A 22,293-nucleotide genomic window follows, 5' to 3' on the forward strand; every position below is an offset into this window, starting at 1 on the left:
CTTGCTCCCTGGATGAAAAGCTACGACAAACCTAGACAGCGAATTCAAAACCAGACACCACTTTGCCAACAAATGTCCATATAGTTAAAACTATGGTTTTCCCAGTAGTCCTGTACAGATGTGAGAGCTGGACCATAAAGAGGGCTGAGTGCTGAAGAATTGGTGCCTTCGAACTGTGGTGCTAGAGAAGAGTCTTGAGAGTTTCTTGCACACCAAAGATATCAAATAAGTCGATCCTAAAGGAAATCAATTCTGAATATTCATTGGAAGGATTAATGCTGAAGTTGAAGCTCCAATACTGTGGCCTGATGAGAAGAGCTGACTCATTGGAAAAGACCCTGATGCTGGGAAAGACTGAAGGCAGGAGGAGAAGGGGATGACAGAGGATGAGATGGTTGGATGGCATCACTGACTCAATGGACATGAGTTTGAGAAAGCTCTGGGGGTTGGTGACGGACAGGGAAGCCTGGTGTACTGCTGTCCATGGGGTCTCAGAGTTGGACAGGACTTAGCAACTGAAAACACCAACAAATCTGGAGCAGAGATTTCCAGGAATTGGTCACAATAAACTGTGGAAAATTCTGAAAGAGATGGGAATACCAGACCACCTGACCTGCTTCTTGAGAAACCTGTATGCAGGTCAGGAAGCAACAGTTGAAACTGGACATGGAACAACAGACTGGTTCCAAACAGGAAAAGGAGTATGTCAAGGCTGTATATTGTCACCCTGCTTATTTAACTTCTATGCAGAGTACATCATGAGAAACGCTGGGCTGGAAGAAGCACAAACTGGAATCAAGATTGCCGGGAGAAACATCAATAATCTCAGATAAGCAGATGACACCACCCTTATGGCAGAAAGTGAAGAACTAAAGAGGCTCTTGATGAAAGTGAAAGAGGAGAGTGAAAAGTTGGCTTAAAGCTCAACATTCAGAAAACTAAAATCATGGCATCCAGTCTCATCACTTCATGGCAGATAAATGGGGAAACAGAGGAAATAGTGGCTGACTTTATTTTTCTGGGCTCCAAAATCACTGCAGATGGTGATTGCAGCCATGAAATTAAAGACACTTACTCCTTGGCAGGAAAGTTATGACCAACCTAGATAGCATATTAAAAAGCAGAGACATAACTTTGTCAGCAAAGGTCCGTTTAGTCAAGACTATGGTTTTTCCAGTGGTCATGTATGTATGTGAGAGTTGGACTATAAAGAAAGCTGAGCACTGAAGAATTGATGCTTTTGAACTGTGGTGTTGGAGAAGACTCTTGGGAGTCTCTTGGACTGCCAGGAGATCCAATCAGTCCATCTTAAAGGAGATCAGTTTTGGGTGTTCACTGGAAGGACTGATGTTGAAGCTGAAACTCCAATACTTTGGCCACCTGATATGAAGAACTGACTCATTGGAAAAGACCCTGATGCTGGGAAAGATTGAAGGTGAGAGAAGGGGATGACAGAGATGGTTGGATGGCATCACCGACTCAATGGACATGGCTGTGGGTAGACTCTGGGAGTTGGTGTTGGACAGGGAGGCCTGGAGTGCTGCGGTTCATGGGGTCGCAAGGAGTCGGACACGACTGAGCGACTGCACTGAACTGAACACTTGTATGGTTGACCTTGGAACTGTCATGGTGCCTGTAGGTGTGTCATCTAGCTAATGTATTACAAGGAAGCTCACGGTCCAGTGGAAATCAAATCTTCCACCTTCTTGGGCTTAACCAAGCTGGGGTTCCAGCCTGTTTGCGTTCTGTTCTCAACACCTCTGTCGTTGTTTTAGAGGTGGTGCCCTGCCCCTGTCCTGCCTGTTTTAATGCCACATTTATTTTATAGTAGCAACATAGGTGAATCATATTCAGTTTGACACTCAGCAGTGTGTGGTCAAGGCTCATAAAGACAGAAATATCACTCTAACCCTCCAGGACTCTGCACTGTGTCTCCACAGATACTGGAACAATAAACCCTTAAGAAGATAAGGATACCAGCAGGAGAAAAAGAGTACCGAGGACAAACTCTACCCGAGGGCGGTGGGTGCTCAGTACACAGAGCTCAGTATAGCTCTCAAAGATAATCAGAATTTCTGCAGGCAAAGAGAGGCCTCAGGGGAAAAGCTCAGAGGAAAGAGGTTGGCTTGGGACTTAGCAACTCTACAAGGAATTCAAGTGGTAGCAAAGTAAAGCACTTAACTACATTTTCTGGATAGTTTTAATCAGAGCGCCTCTCACTCAGGGTCAGTACAATTGGCAAATTCCCCTAATGGTTGATTTCGATTTTCCAAGACCTGAACTAAAACAGCTTCCATCACTGCCACGATACACAGGCTGATGCGAGGTGAGCTCGGTCTCAGGTAACGGCTGACTCCCACAGACCTACTGCAGTCAAGTTTTCTGCTGGATTTGGCCTGGGTGGCAAGGATGTCTGCCCTTTGGAAAAGGAGGTGGAGCTGGGGGCAGGACGTAAAAACTGAATTAGACTGAAAATAGCGGACTGAACTTTCTGCAAAATGGAAGGAGAATTTCCATCACTTGGAGAAAAGATGCCATTTAAGAGAAGGAGAAGTCTACACTCTCGTCTCCCATTCAATGGCTCCTTACTCAGCATTCACCTGGAGCCCAGCAGGAGGAGGAAGTTAGGTCAGAAGTCCATGGGCTGGTGTCAGTCATCCCGCTCATGCTCTCCCTTTTGGGGTGCAGGAGGTGGGGGTGGGGCAGGGAGGCGGGGTTGAGGGGGGACCAGTGAGATGCTGTGGAGGTCACCCTTGGACAGCAGTCAAGTGGGTGGGTGGGGGTGGCCGCTTCTGTGGGAGGGGTGGGGAGCAGAGGAACTTCCCTGAGGAAGTAAGTGACCTTTCAACTCGATCTGAGGCTATTTCAACTAGATCGGGGGAACATTCCAGAAGGAGCGACAAAAGAGCATTTCAGAACGCAGGGGCAGTGTGAGCCAGGGCCTGGAGACTGTCTGTCTTCCGACCGAGCTAGGGTGATAGAAACTTGGCAGAGTCAGAGGCCCTGGACTCGGCTCAGAATGCCACTTCCTAATAAGAGGAAAGAGAAAGCAGCCGCTTCAGACCCCACTCACGTGACCCTGCTAATAAAAGCAACAGCTGAGCGGTGACCTCTGTGGGCTGCATGACCGATTTCTAGTAAAAAAAAATCCCTGCACCTTCAAAAACACTTTTTTTTTTGGTCACACATAGAAGTTTTAGAATTGTAATACTAAAACTTCAAAAAGCAGCATCTAAGACATTCTTTTTTTGTTGTCCCTCTCTTGGAAGTGTTAATAAGCTTCTACAACATCCCGGGTACAATTTGTGTGCTGTCTAATCCTTCCTACAGTCTGACAAGGAGATATTTTGATGACAAATCAGAGAAATTAGACATTTTGTCCCAAATGACATAGGTTGCAGGTGGCAAAGCCAGGACTGTCTGCTTCTAAATCCTGCCAACAAATTGGGAGCCACCACTGACTCTACAGGCTTCCAGGGAGCTCAGTTGGTAAAGAATCTGCCTGCAATGCACGAGACCCCGGTTCGGTTCCTGGGTAGGGAAGATCCCCTGGAGAAGGGATAGGCTACCGACTCCAGTATTCTTGGGCTTCTTTTGTGGCTCAGCTGGTAAAGAATCTGCCTGCAATGTGGGAGACCTGGGTTCAGTCCCTGGGTTGGGAAGATCCCCTGGAGAAGGGAAAGGCTACCCACTCCAGTATAGCAGAGTTAATGATATTAAGTATGACATATGCTGAAATCCTTATTTATCATGTAACTGGAAGTTTGTACCTTTTGACTACCTTCATCCAATATCCCTTCCCTCTGGTAACCATAAATTTGATCTCTTTTCCTTTGAGTTTGTTTTTGATGTATTCTTGACCTGTGCTAGTTCCTGTCATACAGCACAGTGATTTGCTATTAATACGTCTACACATTTCAGAATAGTCTCCACAATGGGCTGTTACCATCTGTCACCACCCAGACATTACACTATTATTGGCTCTGTTCCCCACCCTGTACCTTTGTACCTTTCCTAACTGTGACTCATATATCTTGCAACTGGAAGTTTGTACCTCTTTTTTCTCTTTTAAAATACTTATTTATATTTTTAGGCTATGCCAGGTCTTAGTACCATCGTGCAAACTCTTACTTGTGGCACATGGGATCTAGTCCCCTGGCCAGGGCTCTAACCTGGGCCTCTAGCATTGAGAGCGTGGAATCTTAGCCACTGGACCACGTGGGAAGTCCCAGTTTGTACTTTTTGGTATCCTTCACCTATTTCTACCTCCAACCCCCTTCCCTCTGCCAACCATTTGTTTGTTCTTTGTATCGACGACTCCATTTCTGGTTTTTTGTTTTGTTTTTTAGATTCCACATATAAGTGAAATCCTCTGGTATTTTTCTTTCTCTGCCTGACTCTTTTCATTCAGCGTAATACTCTCTAGGTCTACCCATGTTATTACAAATGACAAGATTTCATTCTTCTTTGTTGCTGAGTAATATTTCTGTGTGTGTGTGTGTAAACCACATCTTCTTTATCCATTCATCTATTGATGGGCACTTAGGTTGGTTCCATATCTTGGCTATAATAAATAATGCAGGAATGAAGATAGGGGTATATATTAACACGTTTTTGAGTTAGTATTTTTGTTTTCTTTGGATAAATACCCAGTGGTGGGATTGCTGGATTGTATGTAGTTCTATTTTTGATTTTTTTTTTTTTTGAGGAAAGACGGTATTTCCTTGAAAAACAACTTGTATCCCGACTTGCTGATTTCTTTTCCTATGACAAAAGTCTATATTTCAACAGATACGAAAACAGAGATTGTTCAAGCTATTAATAAAACTTATCCCCCAACTGTCCTTCCCAGCAAGTCTGCCCGTACACTCAGTGATCCTGGAAGCTCTGTGAGCATAATGTGTTTGAGAAGCATAAACTCCCTCTAGATATAGCAAGATCCCAGCCAAATCCCTGAGGGGGCCGCGAAACTGTGAATTCCCAGAACCAGCTTTATTTAGACTGATTCTTCCTGCTTCTCTCAAGATTTCAGCACTTGGCACCTCAGCACAGCATCTGTACATATAAAAAGTCTAGAGCAACTAGCCAGGCTGCAATAAAGATAGAGTCAGGCCAGTGTGGACTTTACAGCAGAAACTCAACAGACCTCCCCTTTCAAGGGCACAGGGGCACATACACGGCAGAAAATACCAGAAGGGGGGGGCCATCGGCTGGTTCTCCAAGGGAAAAATGAAAAGCAAATAGAATCTGTCTTCCAAGCCCACAATCTCCAATTTTCTTCTTTTCTCTATACCTTCCCCTTTTGATTTCTTGTTGTTCTTTTTTCCTCCCATCTCCAGTGAAACCTGCTCTCAGCTTTTTCTTTTTCTCTGAGATTTTTTTCAGAATGAGAAAAGACTCTTTTTTCATTCATTCATTCATTAATATGAATTTGAAATAAGCTCCCACTGAATCAAATGAGAAATATTCCTTTGTTGCAAGTGAGGCTGAAACCATTGGTCAGTTTCAAAATCTTTAAATCCCAAGAGCATGTGATGAATGAAACAAACCCACCAAAAGTTCCTGCTCAGGGCAGAACCATGCCGACGGGAGGAGCACATGATCTATAGCTTGGAAGCAAACAGGAGGTGGTGAACTGGCACCGCTGGCCCATAAAAGGATCTCTGTCCTAACTGGAAATCAGCCATGGCCGAGGCTGATGGGGAACTGAAAGGCTGCCACCTTGGTGTGACCTGGGTTAAGGAATGGAAGGAGCAGGACAGAGTTGGGAGAGAAGCGGGGTAAAGACAGAGGATGATCAGGAATCCTCATTTCAAAACAGCTGGTGATGTCCATTGGACAGCATCTTTTAAGGCACCTGTGAATGCTCTTTCTGGAATACTTCCATCCTCATGGGCCCCTTCGCCTGAGCAGGCCGTGCAGGAACCCTCACTTCTGAGAGGTTTCCAGAGGACCGGCCACTGCTGAATAGTCTTACTGTGTATTAAAACCACGGCTTGCCTTGTGTTTGAAACCATATGGCTCTGCCCCACTGGCCCCACCTGACCTGAATGGTTGGGGGCCTCAATGAAAGGCAGCGCCTCTACAGAGGGGTCGCCTGCTGCCCAGGAAGTGGCTGGGATGCGAACAGGGATGCTCATTGTACGGTAACTTCAGGACCCACACAGCGAGACTCTCTGAGAAGAAACCTCTGAAGGAGACAGAGAGGAATTGCCATCAACAGCGCGGCCCAGAATCTGGCTGGAGACACAAGGGGAAGACGCTGAAAGTAGAGCCCACCGGGCTCACGAGCAAGAAGAAGCCCTGAAGCAGAGGTAAGACTCTTAGGTAAGGACAGAGAACCAGAGATGAAGGTGCTGTTGCTTCTCTGAGTCGCTAGGACGGCCCCACTGCTGTCTGACTGTTCTTCCCCAAGCGGGGAGGACACCTGGCTGCCTGCTCTGTGCATCCAAGGAGCCACCAGCCACGGGGACCTTTGGTATTTGAGCTGTATTGTGTTCAATAAAATGCATGATTCAAAGTCACTTGACCTACTCATTTTTGTTTCTATAATGCAGCTGCCAAAGATGGAAAGTTACCTATGTAGCTCATACTGTATTTCTTTCAGATGGTGTTCAACAACTCCATGAGGCCATTTCATCCAGGAGATCTTTTTTTCTGCCCTATTGCTTCTTCTTCGTCTTTATTTTTTTCTAACTTTTTGGCCACACCACTTGGCATGTGGGATCTTACTTCCCCAACCAGGGATTGAACCTGTGCCCACCCCCACCATGGAAGCTCAAATTCTTAACCACGGGACCACCAGGGAAGTCCCTGTCCTATTACTTGAGAATCCTAACAAGCCCACCATCACTGCAGTCAATTAGAACAATCTTAAAATGTCCAAAAATGAATAGCCAACAAACTCATAATCAGCAAAGAAGGATCCTTGAAACAGAAATGACCCAGATGTTCGCATAGCGGGAGGAACCATTAAACAAGGCAGCCACTTAAGTTTCTAGTTCCCTCACCTCCTCAAGACCAAGCCCTACTCTCAGGCCTGCCTCAGGTCTTGTAAGAGTTGGCTGGCCCAGTGGAGGCCTCTAACAGGGATCCTCCGGACACGCAACGCAGAAGCAATTCTAAAGGCTCCTTCCTTGAAACGTTTTGAAAGGCATGGAGCTGTCCATTTGTTTCCCCTTGTCTTGCTGACCTGTTACTGCTGGTCCTTACCAGCGATGTAACACTCTAGTTCCAATAGATAACTCATGTTGGGGACACAGCATTTCTGTTCAATAAATTGATTAGAATCATTAGTTAGACTCATGGGCTCCAGAGTGAAAGAGACTCACAGGCCATCTGTCCGACACTTGATAAATGAGTTTCCTTGACACCATTTCTCCAGCCTCAGCTTCCAAACATCCCTTGGGTTTGTTCACTATTCTAATCCCAGATCCATGGAAACGGCCTACATCGTATTTGGTCCAAGCAACACATAAGAGAGAAGTGGGGCTTTTACTTTCCTTATTCTGAGTACTACAACTCCACATGGACAGCTAAGTAGTCATGACTCCTCCAGCTCAGTTTCTTTTTAAAATTTTATTATTTTTGGCCGCATCATGTCTTAGTTGGGTCTTAGTTGTGGCTCACAGGCTTAGTGGCCCCAAGGCATGTGGGATCTTAGTTCTCCAACCAGGAATTGAACCGGATCTGCATTGGGAGGTGGATTCTTAACTACTGGCTCACCAAGGAAGTTCCTTCACTTCACTTTCTTGAGCCCTGATTTCTTTTTTGACCGTGAACTCTACCAAAAGAGGTCATTTAATTGTTTTCTTAATTAAAAAAAATTTATTCAAATATAGTTGATTTACATTGTTGTGCTAGTTTCAAGTATAGAGCAAAGTGATATACATATCTATAGGGTTGCAAAGAACCAGACACAGCTGAAGCAACTGACTGGGCATGCGCATATATGTACGCAACCCTAAGGACTGTAGCCCAGCAGGCTCCTCTGTCCATGGGATTCTCCAGGCAAGAATACTGGAGTGGATTGCCCAGCCCTCCTCCAGGGGATCTTCCTGACCCAGGAACTGAACTTGTGTCTCCTGTACTACAGGCAGATTCTTTACTGCTAAGCCACCAGGAGGAGAAGGCAATGGCATCCCAATCCAGCACTCTTACCTGGAAAATCCTATGGACAGAGGAGCCTGGTAGGCTGCAGTCCATGGGGTCGCTAAGAGTCGGACACGACTAAGCGACTTCACTTTCACTTTTCCCTTTCATGCACTGGAGAAGGAAATGGCAACCCACTCCAGTGTTCTTGCCTGGAGAATCCCAGGGATGGGGAGCCTGGTGAGCTGCCATCTCTGGGGTCACATGGAGTTGGACACGACTGAAGCGACTTAGCAGCAAGCCACCGGGAAAGCTTTTTCAGATCATTTTCCAATATAAGTTATTACAGGACATTGCCTGTGCTATACACTAGGCCCTTGTCTTGATTTCTTTTACCACTACATTACTCATTCCTGCTCTGGGAAAACCATCGATTTAAAAAGCATTCTAAGCCTAGCAAGCTTTATGTACTAACATCAAAAATAAGCATCCACAGTGGTTCACAGCCTTGACTATTCCTGGGAATTTCCTGGAGGCTGAACAAATACTGAAGCTCACATCCACCCAGGAAGTCAGGAAATGTATTTTTACAAGCTCCAGGAGGCTTTAATATGTATCTAGGGCTGAACCACTAATCTCAAGAAGCCATGACCCTAATCCTTATGTTGATTCAAGTTAGTTTTCCTTTGAACTAGGAATCTGAATTTTTATTTCCAATTGAACTAGCAGAACTGGAATTAGTTCACTGTAAACAACTGGAGATTATTTAAGGCATTTGGAACTTGGACCAAGGAAAGGTGAAGTTGATTTAGGAACAACCGAACAACTAATTTGGGAAATCACCTTAAAAGAACATCAGGGTTAGGCGACCTGGTACAATTAGTGCATTTGCCTGCTAGCTGGGTAATTTGAACACATTGTGCAACCACGCTGAAGCTTCTTTGTCTATAAAATAAAGACATTGGTTTAGGAATCTTAGTGGTAAGGAATCCACCTGCCAAAGCAGCAGATGCAGGGGACGTGGGTTTGATCCTTGGGTAGGGAAGATCCCTTGGAGAAGGAAATGGCAACCCACTGCCTGGGAAATCCCATGGACAGAGGAGCCTGGGGGGCTATAGTCCATATGTGGGTTGCAGAAGAGTCAGACACTAGTTACTGAACAACACAAGATGAAGATGAATTACACCATCCACTCTGTGAGGAGAGCTGCTATAAAGATATTTTGATGAACTTTTGAAACTGTGAATATGTGCTAAGTCACTTCAGTCGAGTCTTAACATCCCTATGGACTGTAGCCCACCAGGATCCTCTGTCCACAGGAGTCTCCAGGTAGGAATACTGGAGTGGCTTGCCAAGCCCTCCTCCAGGGGAATCTTCCTGACCCAGGGATTGAACTCACATGAAGAACGATCTTTACGAAGGCGTTCATTTTTAAAAACTTATTTTTTAGTGATTTATTCAGTATTGGCCATGAGATGTTTATTCATAACAAAAGTTAAGGGATATACATACCAGGAATCCTATTGAGTGTGACCCAGAAATGTTCGTCAGGACTGTACGTGTCCTTGGACCAGGACATTAAGTCAAGCGCCAGCGGGTCGTGAAGGACGAAGTTTGCGAATTCCCTTGTGAGGGCCACATAGGCAGTGCCAAAGTAAACGGTCATGTTGTGAGGAGGCAGTGTTTTCAATTTTGTGGTTTTAATCACGTAGGAATTTTTTTGCTTTAACAGCTCGTGGTGGACATACTTAGTCCGCCCAATTGCGTGAGCTGGGGGCAGCACCCCGGGGGTGATATTTTTCCCTTTAAATCCCTTCAGATGCCGAATGATCTCCCTGTTGGTTTTGAGGGGGAAATCTTGCCCACAGGTGTTGAGGATGTATTTCCATGGAACCTCTGAGGCCACAAGATCTTTGATGCAGTTCAGGTCAGCCTGGAGCCTGGAAATCCCACCATAGACCACGGACTCCATCTTGGAAGCCAGAAAAGCATTTGGGAAGCAGCTCAGTAACTGCTTCACCGAGCCTTTAAATGTATCTGTTGCCTTTTCGTCCACGTGAACACAGTAGACATTTTGGGGCATGTAAATAGCCCTGAAGAGTCTCTCAAACGTGCCGAAGTCTTTGTGGATGGTCATCACATAAGCCAAGGGGAAGCCAGCCTCTTCTTCAGAGAGTGCCTCTGTTATGTAATGACTCTGAGCCACGTACTCATGACAGGTGGTTTCACTGAAGGTACTCTTCAATGCATTCTTTTTAGGGCAAAAACTCTTCCCCTTAAAAATCTGGTGACAGACTTCTGATAATAGTGAAGCATTGGATATGGAAGCTTCCAGGAAATTTTTATTCTCCCCTAACTCGTTGTTGCAAACAAACACAAAAATCAGGGCTGAGACCAGAGACACGCAGAAGAGACAACGCTTCCAAAAGCCCATCATTCAAACCCAGGAAATGAGTAGACTGTCTCTTGGGACATCTGGTCAGAGGGTAGGGTAGACAGACTTAACTTACATTTTCTCCGAAATCCATAACCATCCTCCAGGTGGACGCAGCTCTGACCGGCCGCTCCGTGACCTTCCAGCTGATGCTGCTTGTCCTTTTTCCGTCTTCCTTTCCTCTTCATTCCCCACGGTGCTGCTTTTCCACCTTTCTCCAACACGTTTCTGAAGAAACTCTTAGGGATTTGCTTTGCTCTGTCTCCTCCCCCGTCTCATCTTGCAACCTGTTTATACACACACAAAAAAACAAGTTGCCCCAGGGAGGTTCTGACTCCAGTGTGTCCACCCTTCCCTACAGGAAAATCAGTGAGGGGTGAAGGGGCCGTTCTGCAAGTCACGGCTCTCAGACTTTAACCCCGGCCTCCTCTCTCAGTCAGAAGGTTGGCAACTGTGTCAGCTCCCCGACTTCCTGTTAATCATTGCATTCAGCTGACTGAGTTTGTTTGCTTAAACAGGACTGCCAAGTTACAAGCATCGGTCCCGAGCATGTGAACACTGCCTGGAGAGGTATTCTGTCAATAAATATTTAGTACTTAAAAATTAATCACCTCACCTTGTCTTTTTCCACACACGCCCCCCTCTCCATATTGGCTGGCTGTGCCATAAAGCATGGCATATGACTGGCTGTCGAGCCATTCTTTCCAGCACTTAATTTTCTCTGCTATGAGGTAAGGTCTTTAAAAAGGCACATTAGCAAGCGAACCTCACCACCTGACTTACTACACTAAGATGAATACGAGCTAATTTAAAAAAAACCCCAGAAAACAGGGACTTCCCAGTGATCCAGTGGTTAAGAATCTGTCACGCAATGCGGGGGACATAGGTTCTATGCCTGGTCTCAAGTGTTGCGCCTAAGACCCGATGCAGGCGAATGAATAAATATTTTTTTAAATTACATTTACATGAGAAAAAGTACCCCTAAAAGCCTAGCAGCCCAATATAACCCCCAAATTGCATAGGGCCTAAAGCTGAAGTTCGGAGAAGGCAATGGCACCCCACTCCAGTACTCTTGCCTGAAAAATCCCATGGGCGGAGGAGCCTGGTAGGCTGCAGTCCATGGGGTCACAAAGAGTCGGACACGACTGAGTAACTTCACTTTCACTTTTCACTTTCATGCATTGGAGAAGGAAATGGCAACACGCTCCAGTGTTCTTGCCTGAAGAATCCCAGGAATGGGGGAGCCTTGTTGGCTGCCATCTATGGGGTCGCACAGAGTCGGACACGACTGCAGCGACTTGACAGCAGCAGCAAGCTGAAGTTAGTGAATATCAAGTTTATCTCATCTAAGCCCAGGTTCCCGCGTGGCTCAGTGGTAAAGAATTTGCCTGCCAGTGCAGGAGACACAGGAGACATGGATTTGATCTCTTGGTTGGGAAGACCCTCTGAAGGAGGAAATGGTAACCTGCTCCATATTCTTGCCTGGAGAATCCCATGGAGAAAGGAGCCTGTTGGGCTACAGCCCATGGGGTCACAGAAGAGTCAGACACGACTTAGTGACTAAACAACCACAGAACTGAAGGAGAGAAGTTCTTAAATTCCATATATGAATAAACCTTTCCAAAGGAGTTCCCTTATCTGTAAAACATGAGAATCATTTTATTACCTTCATAAGTCAGTCGTGGGAATACAATGAGAAAAACGTATCAAGGGTTCACTGCCCCCCCCCCCCCCATCCATGAGTGGGGCTGAGACTGGAGACAGCTGGACCCCAGGCTGGGCAGCGGGAGCTTGTCTCTAGTTGGTGCTTCATGGCAGAGATAAAGGCAGGAGCAGAGAGGAGCTGCAGTCTGCTTGAGTGAGAAGATGATGACCACAGTCTTCATCCTGGAGGTCAAGGAGATCTCCCTGACTGCACATGTGCAGAAAGGCTCCTCAGGGGTCAAAAATGGGGGCACCTATGTCTAATTATGCTTTCAAAATGAGTCGAATAGTTTGTATAACTTTTTCTCCTCGTACATGCGGATGATGACATGAACTCTCCCTTCGCTTGTTTTGGCTGTCTCCTCATTCTTGGCACAGTTCCATTTCTGCGGAGATTTCATGCATAAAAGCATCCCTAATTATTTGCCTGTTCTACCCTGAATTTACAACGCCCCGAGTTTGCTATGATTGCTGTTGTTCTTTTAATATTGTTTATTTATTTGGCTGCCAGGTCTTCATTGCATCATGCGGGATCTTCCGTTGAAGCTCTTGGGCTTACATAACTGCTCCGTGGCAAGTGGGATCTTAGATCCCTGGCCAGGGATTGAACCTGTGTCCCCTGCATTGCAAGATGGATTCTTAGCCCCTGGACCACCAGTCCTTTGAAGTCCCTACAACTCCCTGAGTTTAAAGTTACAAGGTGAAGAACGTTTGCAAGTTGGCACTTGGCTGCAGTGGAATCTTCACCCCAAATCCTTAAAATCAGAAGGATTTTGACAATGCTAGACATTATTAGTGGCGATCTTTTTTTTTTCTTTGCACTACCCCAGTGCTCTCTGATGTTTACTCTCCTAGTGGTCACTTGAGAGATGCTGGTTTTCCTGAGGCCCTTTTGCACGACACCACTCACCATTCTTCTAAATTTGGGGCAGGATGCTCTTGCCATTTGTACAAGATTGTAGAAGGGATGGTAATAAGTGATGAAAAAGAACGGCAATCCTTTTCCTCAGTTTGAACATTAGGTCAAAAACTATTTTTTAAATTAATTAATTTGTGGCTGTACTGGGTCTTCGCTGCTGTGCACAGGCTTTCTCTAGTTGTGGTGAGCACGGGCTACGTTTCGTTGCGGGGTGCGGGCTTCTCGTCCCCTGATTTCTCTTGTTGCAGAGCACAGACTTAGGTGGGTGGGCTTCAGTAGTTGCACGGCTTGGGTCAATAGTTGTGGTGCATGGGTTTAGTCGCCTTGGCACATGGAATCTTCCCAGACCGGGGATTGAACCCATATCCCCCACATGGGCAGGCAGACTCTCAACCACTGGACCACCAGGCAAATCCCAGGTCAAAACTGATACCCCAAATTCTAAGTTGGAGGCACCGACTGAGTAGGTTAGAGTTCTGGAGAAGTTGTCGGCCAGGGCAGACTTGTGGCTTGGCTACTCAATAAATGGTTGGGTGTATGACAAAGTCCTAGAACTCAACCCATACTTGCTTATTTCTACATAATGTTCAGTCTTACAAATTCCCACTCCAGCCACAAACTCATTTTCATCCTAGGAGAACTGCACTGAGAGTTTAATCTCCACAGCTGACTGTAGAAGGGGAGCAGAGAGAAGGGCCCTGTTTGTACAGCTGCGGTTATTCCACACACCAGTACCCAAAGCACTTTTCACGTATTCATTTCATTTTGACAGCACCTCTGTGCCCAAGTGAGAAACCAGGGATACCAAGGGGAAACTTTGTCCGAGTCCCCAGAGATCACAGAGAAAGAGCAGCTTGGGTTAAGCTGGTTTTATGTGCACATCACATCTTGTCTTTTTTTCCAGCTCTGTCTTCGGCCAGTCTCTCTTTTCTGTCTGTCTTCTTTCTCTTTTCTCTCCTTCCTCTTTCTCTGTTTGTCTATACATTTACTATACTAAACTCTGTACTCTGCTTTACCTTCATCTCTGTGGGGTTTGGTTTTTTTGTTAGCCACAGGAAATAGTCTGAAGCACCAGGACTTAAAATAGCCCCATGTGTGGTTGAGAAAGAGTGTTGAGAAACAACCCGGATCGTATGAAGAAAGGTCTCCAGTTGAGTCAAAGCCACTCTTGACAGCCCAGCGCGTCTAAGAAAGTCATTTGATCTCACACCTCCCTGTTTCCTCTGGAGTAAATTTGAGAAAACAACCCCTGCTCTCACTCAGGGACCTCCAAGGTTGGCTTCCTCCCAAGCAGATCACCCATGCCTCTGAGTCTGGGTTTTTTCTGACATCAACGTCTGGGTGCAGCTGGAAGATTCCAGAAGTAACATACAGAAAGCATCCAGCCAGAGAGTGGCCAGAGATGTCAGAGCGAATTTCAGACTTCCAGAGAAAGCCATTGGGAAGAAAAGAGTGAGGGGAGGAGGTGGGGAAGGTTGAAGTTTTTTGACATAAAATCCCTGGAAATAGAATAGCAGGAAAATGAAAGAAAAAGCCGGTTCTTTTCTTTTTCTCTTTGGCCATGCCAGGCAGCAGGCAGGATCTTCCCTGGCCAGGGATGGAACCCACATCCCCTGCAATGGAAGCTCGGAGTCTTAACCAGTGGGCCGCCAGGGAAGCCCAAAACTGGTTCTTGTCAAAACAGCCCATTAAATATCACTGGTATAATGCAAAGCTGAGGCCAAGAGCTGACAGATGAAGAGCAGCTCAGGGTTGCCTGCTAAGTTGCTCAGTCGTATCCCACTCTTTGCAGCCCTATGAGCCTGCTGTAGCCCACCAGGCTCCACTATCCATGGGATTTCCGAGCAAGAATACTGGGGTGGGTTGCCATTTCATTCTCCAGGGGATCTTCCCTACCCAGGGATTGAACCCACGTCTCTTACATATCCTGCATTGGCAGACCAGTTCTTTACCACAAGCGCCACCTAGGAAGTATCTTGTAATAACCTACGATGGAAAATAATCTGAAAAAGAATATATCTAAGTGAATCCCTTTGCCATATACTAGAAACAAAAAGAACATGTAAATCAAATATACTTCAGTTTTTAAAAAAAGAGGTGATGTTTCCAGAAAACCTCTTCCCTCAGTAGTTTTCTAGCAAATTGACCCCTTTCTATCTCTCTCCATTCCCAGGAGGATAAAGTTGCCTGGGAACATCCTAGTGCGAATCCTCTCCTTCTCTTATGATGGAGGCCCTTATTGGAGTTTACGCTGCTATTTAAACGCAGAATAACAGAAGCTGGAATGTGGAAGCATAACGTTCTGTTTGCCTCAGTCCCAGTCCCAAAGGCCTGTCCTTCAGAGTGGCAAAGATTGAGACTTAAAATAAGCTGGAGTCTTGGAGTCTCAAGTTACTGTTATCCAACACCGGCTTACCCTCCCCTACATAGTCCTGGAAGCTTTGAATCGAATGCTTCCAACTCCGGAAATGTTGTGAGATGTTGCTGTGGGGGAGATAACTGTCCTTGATATAACTGCATCTCCCACTAGGACACTCAAAATAGGGCCCATGCCAATGCAGGAGACTCGGGTTCCATCCCTGGGTCAGGAAGATCCCCTGAAGAAGGAAATGGCAACCCGCTCCAGTATTCTTGCCTGGGAAATCCCTCGGACAGGGAAGCCTGGCAGGCTACAGTCCATGGGGTTACAAAGAGTCAGACATGATTGAGCAACTAAACCACAACTTTCCTGAGACTACCGTCCAATTTACCCATGCAGAAGTTTGCTTTTCCTAGAGAAAGAACTTTCGAATTTTCTTCACAGATTCTTTTTTTTTTTAATATTTATTTTAAATTTTATTTTATGTATTTGGTTTCATTAGGTCTTAGCTGCAGCATGTGGGATCTAGTTCTCAGATCAGGGTTGGCACCCAGACCCCTAAATCTCCAGGAAGTGAGGAGTCTTAGCCACTAGAGCACCAGGGAGTCCTCTTTCCAGATTCTTTGTGCTTAAAGTTCACCCTCAAATTTAGTCCCAGGTGGGAAAGCCTATAGCCCCAGATCTGGAGTGACCTTTAAAAGAGTTGGGTCTGAATTCATTCCAGAGGTAGAAATGCTGACACCTGACAAAGCTGTATGTGAAAAGGTGTGACTTAGTTTTGACACTTCCCAGCATTAATTGCAATAGCATTTTCCATAGTGAAAAAACTGGAAACACACGCTCAACAACTGAGGAATTGTTAAGCAAATTCTAGTACATCCATACTATGAAAAAGAATGCAATTACCTAATATATATGCACGGCAATTATTTCTCAACTTGTGCAATGTATAACTTTTGCTTTTTAAAATTTTCTTAGTTTTTACATACCGACTTTTCTTTATTTCTCGTATTTCCTACAGTAGGATTGTATTTTATAATAAGAAAAATTTTAAATTATTATTTTATTCATTTGGCTGCATTGGGTCTTAGTCACAGCGTACTGGCTCAGTGGTTGCGGGACGTGCACTTAGTCACCCCTTGGCATGTGGGATCTGAGTTCCCCAATCAGGAATCAAACCTGCATCCCCTGCTTTGGAAAGAAGATTCCCAGCCACTGGACCACCAAGGAAGTCCCAAGAAAAAAATTATTTTAGTATTCTGCTCATCAATAACTAGTACAGGGTTTTCAGATTCTACACAAAGGGTGAGTTCTTGACTCATGCAAGCCTAGAGCACAGAGCTGACAGAGGACGGCAGGTTTCCATTCACCAAAGTGAGACTGCCATGTGGCCAGGCCTAAGTGTAGTCTACAGTTCACTTGTCTGAAGTCTGGAATTCTGGAAAGTTCTGGTCAATTAAAAAAAATTGATTTGGAAAGGCTGAATTATTTCACATTGTTCTTCTAGAAATTTTGTTGACATTTTTCAGACCTCAAACTTTTTAAACTTGAGTGATTCAAATTCACATAAAATGAAACCATTATGAATAACCCACATCGCAAATAACTGGAAGAATCCGCCTGCAATGAAGGAGACCCTGGTTCGATTCCTGGATAGGGAAGATCTGCTGGAGAGGGATAGGCTACCCACTCCAGTATTCTTGGGCTTCTCTTGTGGCTCAGCTGGTAAAGAATCTGCCTGCAATGTGGGAGACCTGGTTTTGATCCCTGGGTTGGGAAGATCCCCTGGAGTAGGGAAAGGCTACCCACTCCAGTGTTCTGGCCTGGAGAACTCCGTGGAGTGTTCAGCCCACGGAGTTGCAAAGAGTTGGACATGATTGAGAGATTTTCACAAACAACATACTATAATTGTTTAAAAAAAAAAAGAACCAGTTTCACTTGTCATATCAAAAACATATGACCATGTCAAAATTTGATAGGCACTTTCTCTAAGCAAACAGTCTATTTATTGATATGTAAGACGATTAACTTCCTTATATGAACTCCTTGCAACAGACACACGAAAATTTATAGAGTGTCCATAAAGCTGGAAACATAGGTGAATATGCATGCGTGCATAGTCACTTTAGTAGCGTCCAACTCTTTGCAACCCTATGGACTGTAGCCCACCAGGCTCCTCTGTCCATGAGATTTTCCAGGCAAGAATACTGGAGTGGATTTCCAAACCCCCCTCCAGGGGATCTTCCCGACCCAGGGATCGAACCTGCCTCTCCTGCATTGCAGGCGAGAATTCTTTACCGCGGAGCCACCAGGGAGGCCCAAAGGTGAATATATGTAATACAATTAAGGACAGTTTCAAAGTGTAAAATACTTGCACACATACACACGCACATATACGCACAATGCTTCCAGACTTTATGTAGAATCAAGTCCCACATACCTGGAATCCTGTTCAGTGTCACCCAGAAATGCTCATCAGAAGAGTACGTGTCCCTCTATCACTCAAGTAAGTCAAGAGCCCTCTGGACTCGGAGAACAAAATTAACAAATTCTCTTGTAAGCGCTACGTAGGTGGAACCGAAGTAAATGGTGAGATTATGGGGAGGAGGCATTTTTCTTATCCAAATCCACAGCATGAAGGAAAACAAACTATATCTCTGCTCCAAGTGCCTGTATTTAGTCCTTCTGATAATGTGAGGAGGCAGCACCCTGGGGGTGATGTTTTTTCCTTTAATTCCTTTGAGATGCTGGATGATCTCCCTGTTGGTTTCCAGGGGGAAGTCTTGCCCGCAGGTGTTGATGGTGTATTTCCACGGGACCTCTGAGTCTATGAGGTCTTGCAGGCAGTTCAGGTCGGCCCGGAGCCTGGAAATTCCTGTATAGACCACAGACTCCATCTTGGAAGCCAGGAAGGCATTTGGGAAGCAGCTCAGTAATTGCTCCACTGCATCTTTAAATTCAGCTGTTGCTTTCTCATCCACGTGAACACCGTAGACGTTCTGAGGCATGTAGACAGCCCTGAAGAGCCTCTGGAATGTATCCAGGTCTTTGTGGATGACCATGACATATGCCAAAGGGAACTCAGCTTCTCCTTTGGACAGAGGTTACATTATGTAGTGATTCTGGGTCAGGTATTGTTGGCAAGTCATGTCTTTCAGTGGCGTCATTGGTATATTTCCACCCAAGATTTTCTTTCCTGCTACAACCACGTCACAGGCCTCTGCAAGCACCGAAGAGTTTGCGATTTTCCGCACTAGCAGGTGTTTTGGCAGGTCGAAATTGTTGATACACAGGAACAAAAGAGTTATAGAAATGGCCATAAACCCCACGACAAACTCAAACATCTTCAGCGTCATGCTTCCCACCACCTCTCCTGCGTTCGTCACTCTGTATCATTACAAACTCAGCCGCAGCTTCATCCTCTGACTGTTGGAGAATCAACTCCTGCTCTGATTTTGAGCAAGAAGAGAAATACTGCCTCTCACTTAAGGGTCAAGGGGTCAACCCCAAGCTTGAAGTTCTTCTCTTACAATGAAGGGACTGAGTGGATCCAAGAACATGAGGCACTGGGGGCAACGGAGCAAGAACTGTGTGATGGTGTCACCTTGGTCCGGCTCAACCTCAAGTTAAGACCCTGCACGCCTGTCACGGCTGCCAACTCAGGGTATTCTCCTGGGAGGGCGGGGAGGAGGATGTGGAATGTGGGTCCTTCTTACAGCCCTTTTACCCCCTGCCAGAGGGAGACCTCATCACCATGACTGATGTCGTCTTTAAGCCCAGGGGACAGCTTATTTCTTCAGTTTGGGGCCCGTCTCACTTGTCATGAGGCGGGTCACCGCTGGCACTGACTGATACTAATCTTGACGGCACCCAGAATTTCTCAACAGCAGTGTATCCCTCTACCTGAAGATAAAAATCAAGAATTCATTGAAACGCAGGATTGGATGGAATCGTGCAGATCATTCAGACCAGCTCACTCAAGTCGCAAATGCAGCGCCTTGAAAATGAACTGTCATTGACTTTTTATCACTTTTTTTTTTTTTTTGCTGCACCAAGTGGCATGCGGAATCTTAGTTCCCTGGCCAAGGATCGAACCCGGGCCCCCTACGGTGGAAGCGTGTAGTCTTAACCACTGGACTGCTAGGGAAGTCCCTCTACGGCACTCTCGGCTCCACTTTCTCACTGATGGTCTGGGAGGTGAGCATGGGCATTATACCCACAGGAGGAGACTGAAGCCCACTTGCCTGACTCTAGCAAGATTTTGACTCTACCTGGAATATTCTCTTCCCACATGCTTACTTGATGAGATCCTCCCATCCACCGTGCCCTTGTGTGGCACCCTTCCCTGCCTCCCATGTTTGTGTGCATTTTTAAAAATATCCTTTACTGCTATATCTTGATTTACTAATTTTAGACATGGTATATTTAGGAGCCCTTCCTGTTCCGCTAGGACCTGGCGCCCCAGTCTGTCTGTTTGCCCCACTGCCAGCCCATGGAAGGTGATTTTTGTTTACTGATCACAGTGTTTTTGTCACCTGGTTGATAATAGGCATGCATCATAAAATTAAGTCTGGTCCTTCTTCTTCCCTCTACACCAGGGGTGGGCAAAACTACAATGGGCATCGTGGCGGGGCGGGGGGCAATCCACCTATCATTTTTTGGGGGCACATAGCATGTGGAATCTTAATTCCCCAACAAGGAATCGAACCCGTGCCACCCACATTGAAAAGGCAGAAGGGCAGAGCCGTCATTTTTGAAAGCACAGAGTCTTAACCACTGGACGGCCAGAGAAGTCCCTGCCATATGTTTTTGTACGGTTTGTGTGCATTTTAAAAAATATCCTTTAATGCTATATCTTGATTTACTAGTTTTAGACATTGTATATTGACTTTCTTCCATGGTAGATGAGAACTTAGTTCTTCCACACCGTGCGTGCATGCTAAGTCGCTTTAGTCATGTTCGACTCTTTGGGATCTTGTGGACTTAGCCCACCAAGCTCCTCTGTCCAGGGGATTCTCCAGGCAAGAATACTGGAGTGGGTTGCCATGTCCTTCTCCACTGTGTGCAGTTTTGAATGGCTGAAAGAAAATTTGAAGAAAGAAAAAATATTTCATGGCATGTGAAATTCAAATTTCAGTGTCCATGAATAAAAGGCCATTGGAACATAGCCATTTGTTTACAGATTGTAAACGCAGAGAATCCACTAAAATGCATTGTTCTGTTGGTCTTATCTACACACGGTCACTTGGAGAGTCTCACCTGAGACTCGAGTGAACTGGAAATTCAGAGAACACTTTGCCTGACTCCAGCGTGACTCTGACTTTGGCAAAATGTGGTGCTGCCACTCAGAGGCCGTGTGGCTCATAGCTCGGCCTGGTGGACTAGCTCTTGCTTGACAGGAGGGAGAATTCTTGCCATTACAGCGTTTTATTCCCCACTAGACTGAGTCAGACACGATTGAGCAACTTCACTTTCACTTTTCACTTTCACTTTTCACTTTCATGCATTGGAGAAGGCAATGGCAACCCACTCCCGTGTTCTTGCCTGGGGAATCCCAGGGACGGGGGATCCTGGTGGTCTGCCGTCTATGGGGTCGCACACAGTCGGACACCACTGCAGCGACTTAGCAGCAGCAGCAGCAGACTGGGGACAACTCAAAAGGAAGAACCTGTCTTTGAAGACATTAGAAGTGCTCAATGTGGCATTTGAGCATTGCTGAAAAAAACCTGCCAGATCTCAAAATCCCAACCCCACCAGCCAGTCACAGTCTCCACAAGGACATTTATGAATGTCTCATGAGGAAGCAAATTGTTTTGCTGAGTTATTCAGGAAAAACAGCATAGCAATAACTTCCATACATCTCATTAAGCCACTGGGGGCCTGCCCTGGCAGTCCAGTGGTTAGCACTCAGTGCTTCCACTGCCGGGGGCTCAGGTTCAGTCCCTACTCAGGGAGCTAAGATCCTACATGCTCATTGGTCCGGGGCCAAATAAAACGTCATTGGAAACGAGGACATCTAACAGAGGTTTTGAAAAAAAATGGGACAAGAGACAAAGTAGATCAGGTGGAAGAAAAGCAAGCAAGGTCTGGAGCCCCAGGTACTCCTGGTAATTCTTTGGAATGTTCTGGCAGCAACTGCTAAGGAGCCAGGAGAGCATATTAAGGCAGCGATATGCATCACTTCTATTATTCATTGCAGAATTAGATATGTCTTAAGAATAAAAAGTTTCCCAATGTCCTAGGCACACCCATCAAAATCAAGTCTTTTTATTTTAATCCTTCTCTTGTAATTTAGAGTTTTCCCTGGTGGTTCAGACGGTAAAGAATCCGCCTGCAATGCAGGAGACTCAAGTTCAATCCCTGGGTCGGGAAGATCTCCTGGAGAAGGGGTGAGAGTCCCAGGCCAGTTGGTGAGGGTCTTAGGAATCGCGTGGCTGTCAGGGTTAGAAACCCACCCAGAGAAGTTCGGTTGTGTGAGATGACTTGTCTGAGGCCCCCTACTGATGGCAGCCTGGGTTGGAATTCAAGTCCTATCCAACTGGCCCCAGAGCTGGACTTCTTTCCTGGCATGGAGCCTCCATCCCATCTCCATACCCAGCTCATCTGTTTCAGAACAGAATCAAGAAGGCAGAGCACTGGGCTTCCCTGGTGGTCCAGTGGATAGGAATCTCCCTGCCGATACAGGGGACACTGGTTCGATCCCTGGTCCAGGAAGGTTCCACAGGCCATGGAGAAACCAAGCCTGGGCACTCTGCTACAGCTACTGAGCCTGTGCTTCAGAGCCCA

General features: G+C 45.9%; 1 protein-coding gene and 1 pseudogene across 4 annotated transcripts in view; both read right to left on the bottom strand.

Annotated features, from left to right (window-relative positions):
- LOC138425325 (N-acetyllactosaminide beta-1,6-N-acetylglucosaminyl-transferase-like) overlaps positions 1 to 18,079 on the bottom strand; it is a 113,766-nt gene extending 95,687 nt beyond the window's left edge. For 3 of the 4 annotated variants that reach the window (XM_069563085.1, XM_069563083.1, XM_069563080.1), the window contains exons 1-2: positions 17,948 to 18,079; positions 9,604 to 10,812 (exon numbers count right to left, since the gene is read on the bottom strand). In XM_069563085.1, the coding sequence (XP_069419186.1) occupies positions 9,604 to 10,528 (925 nt within the window). In that variant the 5' untranslated portion in view covers positions 10,529 to 10,812; positions 17,948 to 18,079. Of the gene's footprint in view, positions 1 to 9,603; positions 11,007 to 17,947 lie in introns of those variants that run through there. The other variant, XM_069563086.1, reaches the window with a different exon arrangement.
- On the bottom strand, positions 12,923 to 18,863 carry LOC138425187 (N-acetyllactosaminide beta-1,6-N-acetylglucosaminyl-transferase-like; annotated as a pseudogene).
- Positions 18,864 to 22,293: the final 3,430 nt, after the last annotated feature.

This window comes from Ovis canadensis, chromosome 20, assembly GCF_042477335.2.
Source record: "Ovis canadensis isolate MfBH-ARS-UI-01 breed Bighorn chromosome 20, ARS-UI_OviCan_v2, whole genome shotgun sequence".
NCBI classification, from domain to species: Eukaryota; Metazoa; Chordata; class Mammalia; order Artiodactyla; family Bovidae; genus Ovis; species Ovis canadensis.